The 8,358-nt window shown below is 47.5% G+C and overlaps 1 protein-coding gene across 4 annotated transcripts in view; it reads right to left on the bottom strand.

Annotated features, from left to right (window-relative positions):
* LOC139757159 (uncharacterized) overlaps positions 1-6,993 on the bottom strand; it is a 41,418-nt gene extending 34,425 nt beyond the window's left edge. Inside the window, exons 1-2 of one of the 4 annotated variants that reach the window (XM_071677272.1) lie at positions 6,687-6,983; positions 4,491-5,482 (exon numbers count right to left, since the gene is read on the bottom strand). In XM_071677272.1, coding sequence (XP_071533373.1) covers positions 4,491-4,559 — 69 coding nt within the window. In that variant the 5' untranslated portion in view covers positions 4,560-5,482; positions 6,687-6,983. Of the gene's footprint in view, positions 1-4,490; positions 5,483-6,686 lie in introns of all 4 variants that reach the window. The other 3 variants (XM_071677271.1, XM_071677273.1, XM_071677274.1) reach the window with 3 other exon arrangements.
* Between the last annotated feature and the right edge of the window lie 1,365 nt (positions 6,994-8,358).

Raw genomic sequence — 8,358 nt, 5'->3', positions numbered from 1 at the left:
GTCGTCTCCTCAGGGCTGGTCGATGATTGAGTGCCTTTGGATTGGCTGGGGGTGTGTGAATGTGTGTATACCTACAATAGAAGTGTAGACATGGTATGCACACGAGTAAGAGACGAGGCAACACAAGTGTTAAAACTCTCTCCCCGCAACACGCACAGAGTAATGACACACACACACACACACACACACACACACACACATAAAGATGCACATGTAACCAGACGAAGGAATGTACACGTGTGCATATCAGAGGGATAATTGCACACACACACACACACACACACACACACACACACACACACACACACACACACACACACACTTGCACACACACACACACACTTGCACACACACACACACACACACACACACACACGCAAGAAACAGTAAAGAAGATAAGACAATGTGCGAGGGACCAAATACGAAGTTCCAGAGTGTACTCATGGTGGAGGACAGGGTATCACAAACACTAGTGGCGTGGCGTGGGATGGGATGGGAAGGAGGAGGACTTGGAAAGCGACGAAAGTGTTAGGGAAGATATAAGTGGGGATATTAAAGGTCTTGAACCTTATAAGGAGCAGAGATGTGATGAAGTCTCTCGAAATGTACTTCAGAAGACTGAAGAGGAACTTGATAAGCTGCTTGAGATGTGAGAGAAAGATCGCTGGTACAGGATTTAAGCGCCGGTGAAAGTTGAAGAAGAGAGAGAGAGAGAGAGAGAGAGAGAGAGAGAGAGAGAGAGAGAGAGAGTCTCTCGTGCCTCTTTTAGAAGAAAGGTGATCGAGAGATTGCGCTGATCTACTGTTCGGTAATATTTCTGACGAATGTCATTTGTTAATACGTTCGGAAAAAAGATGACAGGAAAGTAGATGGATGATTCCACGCTGGGTAGGAGCCACCAAGCAGCTAGGTTGGAGACAGGACGGAAATACAAGACTTCTTGATTTAGGAAGGTCGATTGAGTCGCCCGGAACCCGTCGTGTCTTAATTCTCCGTCGTGCTCGCTCACTTCCCTCATCTCAGAGTGGAGCTCGAAATTCATGGTGATTTGAGGTGGAAAAAGAGGTGGAGAGGTGAGGTGAGGGTCTGTAGATTTTCTTTCTCGACTCCTCCCCCTCCAACTCTCTCTCTCTCTCTCTCTCTCTCTCTCTCTCTCTCTCTCTCTCTCTCTCTCTCTCTCTCTCTCTCTCTCTCTCTTCTTTAAAGGCCATGGCCATGAAAGAGACATGAATACACGGTGGAAGGAAAAAAGAGCGTCATGCATTAAAATGCCTTTTTTAAACGCCCTCCTTCCCTCCCAATAGAGTGAACTTTTTTTTTTCTTTTTTTAAACAAACGCATGCGTTCTAGGACTCTGTCATACAGCATTTGACACCGTTCCCACGTATAGGTGGGGAGGGTCGATAAAGGAGGCGCAGATCTTCAGGCCAGCATAAAGGGGACGAACCCCTACAGTGGGGTCGAAAGTCGATGGGAGAGGAAGGGAACAAAGGACGTGGGTCAGAGAAGCCATTTCTAAGTGGGTTGGGTAGGGGGTGGGGGAAGGGGGAGAGGGGGGGGGTAGGGGGAGAGGAAGGGGGGGGGGGTGTCGGTAACCGGTGGCGTGCCGCTGGGTCCAGTCTTAGAGCCGCTGTTCTTCGTGGTCTACGGTGATGGCTTCCCCCCGCCCGCGGGAGGATGAGATTCATACGTTGGTGGATGTGCTTACGGATGTGATGAAAAAAAAAACAAGGGTCACGAGAGATAGATAGTTAGATAGATAGATAGATAGATAGATAGATAGGTAGAGAGAGAGAGAGAGAGAGAGAGAGAGAGAGAGAGAGAGAGAGAGAGGGTTGACCAGGATTTGTATCATCGTACAGACGGACTTTACACCAGTCCTGAAGTTGTTCAGGTACGTTGGTCGATGAAGTTCAGGCCACACACGGTGGAATGTCATGAAGATAAGAACACACGCTGAGGGAAGGTCCTGATAAGGTCTTTCGTCTGGCAGATAACAGTCTACAGGGATCTCAGTGTGAAATGGATTTGCCGGGGTCGACAGTGTACCCAACCCCTCGTCAGAAGACCGCGGTATAATGATGAAGGAGAAAGAGACATCTGATGGCTTAAATGCAAATTACACTTCAGCACGTAAATTAGGCGAGTGTTCAGTCATCTGCATACAGTTTAGACAAATCAGAATATGCATTTCAGGTTGGGTCGCGTCGCATACAAAAACAAAGATATAACAGAGAAGGTCCAGAGGAGCACAACAAAGATGGAGTACTTCACATAAAAGACCTGGGGAGCTGGGAAAGGGTAGAGGGTATGAATTTGCCCACAATGGAATAGATTATAACCCTGAGGTCTCCAGACCAGTTCAGCAACGTCGAACGTCATCATGTCTTTGAGAGATACCAAGAAAGAGTAGCCAGAGATTATATACAAGAGAGCAGGCATAACACGGAAGAGAAGAGGTAAAGAAATACCTTTCGTAGGATGAGAGTAGTGGATGAATGGAATGAATGATGAAATTGTCAATGCGCGTTCATATGCACTTTGTTCGTGTGTGTGTGTGTGTGTATATATATATATATATATATATATATATATATATATATATATATATATATATAGATAGATAGATAGATAGATAGATAGATAAAAAATGATTTTAGAAAATGATCAAGGGATGGGGAGGAGGGTCCCATCTTTCCCTCACCCCTCTGTAGAGATGAATAATCACACACACACACACACACACACACACACACACACACACACACACACACACACACACGAACCAACTGGGGGGGTGAGGTGGATAACGCACAAAGAACAGTGAACTGTGAACGGCTGGGCGAGTCATAATGTCTGTCTGGGGTTTAATCTCTCTCTCTCTCTCTCTCTCTCTCTCTCTCTCTCTCTCTCTCTCTCTCTCTCTCTCTCTCTCTCTCTCTCGTGATACCCCGTCGCCACAAGTGCTGGTTCGGGAGGAGGAGGACTGGCCCCCAACCCTCCAGTAAAGGTTAGTCTCCCACTCAACATCCATCCGAGATGACCCTTACATCGTAGTCCCTTGAACACACAACGGGACGATCCTTGAACACAAGGCGGGACGACCCTTAAGCCCAGGCGGGACGACCCTTGAGCCCAGGCGGGACGACCCTTGAGCCCAGGCGGGACGACCCTTAAGCAAGACGGGACGACCCTTAAGCCCAGGCGGGACGACCCTTAAGCCCAGGCGGGACGACCCTTGAGCCCAGGCGGGACGACCCTTAAGCAAGACGGGACGACCCTTGAGCACGACGGCGTGACTTTTGAACACGACGTTACGCCCCTTGAACACATGAACCTGAAGCTCGATGGTACGACCCTTGAGCACGACGGTACGACCCTTGAACACATGAACCTGAAGCTCGATGGTACGACCCTTGAGCACGACGGTACGAACCTTGAACACATGAACCTGAGGCTTGATGATACGACCCTTGAGCACGACGTTACGACCCTTGAACACATGAACCTGAAGCTCGATGGTACGACCCTTGAGCACGACGGTACGACCCTTGAACACATGAACCTGAAGCTCGATGGTACGACCCTTGAGCACGACGGTACGACCCTTGAACACATGAACCTGAAGCTCGATGGTACGACCCTTGAACACATGAACCTGAGGCTCGATGGTACGACCCTTGAACACGGACGGCATGAGCCGTAAGTACGACTGTACCATACTCAAGTACAACAGTTCGACCCTTGGGGTATAATGGTTTGGCAATGATACCCATGGGTCATACCGTCGTGTTCAAGGATCGTACCGTCGTGTTCAAGGATCGTACCGTCGTGTTCAAGGATCGTACCGTCGTGTTCAAGGATCGTACCGTCGTGTTCAAGGATCGTACCGTCGTGTTCAAGGGGCCATACCGTCGTGTTCAAGGATCGTACCGTCGTGTTCAAGGATCGTACCGTCGTGTTCAAGGATCGTACCGTTGTGTTCAAGGATCGTACCGTCGTGTTCAAGGGGTCGTACCGTCGTGTTCAAGGGGCCATACCGTCGTGTTCAAGGATCGTACCGTCGTGTTCAAGGATCGTACCGTCGTGCACATTGGGTTAAGGCATTTCCTGTTTTAAGTAGTCACACAGCTGACAGTAAATATACATATTTCATGATTTATTACAATTTCAAGTACATTATAAAAAAAAAGAATAAAGTACTTGAGGTATTATATAAAAGCACAGAGTGAGAAGTCAAGGTGACATTGTTCGAAGGCATTTGAACTGGAGACACAAAAGACGACATTTAGGGCGGAGGTTTTCTGTCATTTGCCAAGGGGGAAGGAAGCTACGGGCACCTACAACGGGATTTCGCTTCATGGCGGGGTTAATACGAAGCTTAAAACGCAAACGAAGAAGGAGAAGAAGAAGAAGAAGAAGAAGAAGAAGAAGAAGAAGAGGAGGAGGAGGAAGGAGAAGAAGAAGAAGAAATTTTAAGTTAGTCTCACCTTCTGGGATTGTGGGATATTCCTACAGGAGGCTGACTTACACAAATGGGACGAGGGTCGTCCCGACATTAATCCACGACCACAGCAGAAATTATCCCCCGCTCAAGGCCAGTCGTCATTAGGGCGCTATTTCTGCGCCCGGGGAGCCTCGCCTCTGTTTACATTCTAACGCATCGGCTCCGCCCGGCTCCGCCAATGATCTTGTCTTGTTTTTAATCTCCTTTACTTCTTACTGGTCGATTTCACAGCTGTGGCGGTGAATTCGAATTGTTCGCTTCGCTCTCCACCAATGGTCTTTCCCTTGTTTCTACCTTCTGTCCTTCTTATTGGTCGATTTCGCAGCTGTCGTAGCGACTTCGAAAGGTCCGTCTGGTCTCCGCCAATGATCTCTTTTCGTCTCCACCTTCTTCGTTTCTGATTGGTGGATGATACGGCCTCTGTATTGAATTCGGATTTTGGTCGTTTTAGTTCCACCAGTAATCGTGTTGTTTCATCTCTGATCTTTGAGTCTGATTCGTAGACTTTTATGTTTCTGTCGCACGGAAATTCAAAGACCTTATCTTAATTTCTATTTTCTCTTTTTTTTTTTATAGTATTTACTTGCATTTCTTTGGGCTTAAATTTTTGTAGTTATATATGTAGTTATATACATATATTTCAAGACGGCACTAAAGAGCGATTATATATATATATAATAATTCTTATTGTTCTTTTCGAGGCGTAGTTTAGTTTCATACATTTTTTTTTGTCACAAGTTTAAATGTTCTTGTGGAGACAGTCTTTTAAAACCATTTAAAGTGATTTAATCGTTTTTGTGGAGATTTGTATTACCAAACTTTATGGGTTCGATCTTTCCCATGGTCTGAACCGCAGATATTTAATAATGCACTGTATTTCCGAATTAGATTTAATGTAACTGATCATCAAGCTTCAGGAATGTTACGTGTTGAACATGTTTTCTATCAAGTGATAACATTCATATGTATGACCCACTGAAAAAAAAGTTATAAAGATTATTTCTTTTACTTTTTTTTTTTCAAGAGAATGGTTTATCGCATCACTCAGATACCGTCCCTCACTGTGAGGTTCTCAAGCATATATTGGTGTCGGTCGATCCTCACTAATAGACCCAATGAGGCGGCTTCAGACCCACGCACTGGCATCAGAGACCCCTCATGCAGTGGCCTGTATGGCATTAGTCTCTCACGCCTTGGTTTGCGTGGCAACAGAGGCCACTCATGCAGTGTCTTGCATGATATGAGAGTCCCTCATGCAGTGGCCTGCATCAGAGGCCCCTCGTGCAGTAGCTTGCATGGCATCAGAGGCCCCTCGTGCAGTAGCTGGCATGGCATCAGAGACCCCTCATGCAGCAGTTTGCATGGCATCAGAGACCCCTCATGCAGCACCTTGCATGGCATCAGAGGCCCCTCATGCAGCGTCTTGCATGGCATCAGAGGCCCCTCATGCAGCGTCTTGCATGGCATCAGAGGCCCCTCGTGCAGTAGCTTGCATGGCATCAGAGACCCCTCATGCAGCAGTTTGCATGGCATCAGAGACCCCTCATGCAGTAGCGTCTTGCATCAGAGGTCCCTCATGCAGTAGTGGCCTGCATCAGAGACCCATCATGCAACTGCTGCATGACTGATAAATCATTATAGGCCGAGTCCACGGGCCAGCCAGAGTTGGCAGTGCGGAGCTGGCCCTCGTCGTCTTTGCCCTCCGATTTATAATAATGATAACAATAATAGTGTTAATAATAATAATAAAATAATAATAATAATAATAATAATAATAATAATAATAATAATGATAATCACTAAACGCTTATAAGAGGTTGTATACACAACACGTCCCGGGTCCCTCTGTACTTAAAGCAACACTCGGGCATCAGAGACACTTGATACTTATTGGCTTGTGTTCGTAGCAACACTTTTTAAAACACTTGTGAACGGTAGTAACTGGGTATGACTGAAGTACGTAGGGCACCGAGGAGGGAGTTTATTCTCTCCTTTTTTTTTTTTTTTCGAATGTCACTTTCACCACACTGTAGGAATTCTGGGCGAGATTGTGTTGTGGTTATTCACTGAGCGGGTCACAACTCCCTCCTCTTTCTCCCCCAACCCCAGCCCCTCAGTGACCACAACTTGGTGAGATTGACCGCCTCACTCACTCACTACACCACACCACAACACTCACTCACATCTCGGTTCGAACACCGCTTAAGACGACTGCTCGAGGGGTGTCTTCTCGTGGTCTCCTCTCCCTGGTGGTGTTTCCAGAGCACGCGAGGAGCACCACGTCCCCACCAGCCACCAGAACACTGTCCGGGGGGCGGCAGGAAGAGGAGGGGAGAGAGAAGGGGCAGGCACGTAGCGCTACCGCCCAGCACAAGGAGGAGGAGGAGGAGGGAGGGGGGTAGAGACACGTCGGTGGCAGTGTGCGTCGACGGTGCCGTTGTGGTGGCATCGGCCCACAGCGGCACACACACACACTGATGCCAACACGGCCGGCCCGAGCCACCTCACTCCCTCAACCCCAGTGTTGCCAGTTGTGCTGCACACGCAGTTACGCCAGTATCTCACCCTCCCTCGATATATATATATATATATATATATATATATATATATATATATATATATATATATATACGTTTCGCGAACTAGATCATATTCTTGTTGCAGTCAAGTGCATCAGGGACTTCTAGTAGAGGGTAGTTTTTGGGAATGGGATCGTAGATGGAGTTCCCTTTCTGTTTCCCATATCTACTTTTGACCGTGTGGTTCGTATGGGGTGTTGGGGTTTGGGGTAAGGGGTGGGTGATGGGAAAAGCCTCGGGGGCGCCCCGCCAGACCGTCGTACTCAAGTGTCCAGATAAACAAATTTTGACTCACCAGTCGCACGAGTGGACGCTAGGCGCCCCGGCCCAGCTCTCGTATTATCCTAGCCAGCTGGTATTTCCTCGTCCGCTCCTCCTTCGTGGAATTAGCTTTCCCCATCTTTTCCAGATCTCTCTCTCTCTCTCTCTCTCTCTCTCTCTCTCTCTCTCTCTCTCTCTCTCTCTCTCTCTCTCTCCCTCTCAATTGTCGACTCGTTGTGCTGTGTTTATCATGTCGAACACCCATGCATACTACCCTTAACGTAGAACTTATGTTGTAGTTATGATTATATTGTCGTGAGTATGTTGTATTCCTCCTGGTCATACGAGACATCTATGTGAAATTTCCCCTCTTCCCCCTCAAGGCTTGATCTCTGCTTTGGCCTCTGGGGACTGATCAGCTGGGCTGTTCGTGTATGCACCCTCCCTATGCCCTCGCCCTCCGTCTGCAAGTGGTCGCAAGATCACGAAGGTTATTTGCTACGTCTTCAGTACACCCACACTTCAGTACACCCACACTTCAGTACACCCGCACTTAAGTACACCCACACTTAAGTACACCCACACTTAAGTACACCCACACTTAAGTACACCCACACTTAAGTACACCCACACTTAAGTACACCCACACTTCAGTACACCCACACTTAAGTACACCCACACTTCAGTACACCCACACTTAAGTACACCCACACTTAAGTACACCCACACTTAAGTACACCCACACTTAAGTACACCCACACTTCAGTACACCCACACTTAAGTACACCCACACTTCAGTACACCCACACTTAAGTACACCCACACTTAAGTACACCCACACTTAAGTACACCCACACTTCAGTACACCCACACTTAAGTACACCCACACTTAAGTACACCCACACTTCAGTACACCCACACTTATAGCCTGGATATCTTGTCATGGATTGTCATGTGTGACATGTTTATCCTCTGTTGATGCGTTCCGCCCCATTAGTGCGACGGTGCGAC

The sequence above is a fragment of the Panulirus ornatus genome, chromosome 25 (genome assembly GCF_036320965.1).
Source record: "Panulirus ornatus isolate Po-2019 chromosome 25, ASM3632096v1, whole genome shotgun sequence".
Taxonomy (NCBI): domain Eukaryota; kingdom Metazoa; phylum Arthropoda; class Malacostraca; order Decapoda; family Palinuridae; genus Panulirus; species Panulirus ornatus.
This window is presented reverse-complemented; position numbering and strand designations above follow the sequence as displayed.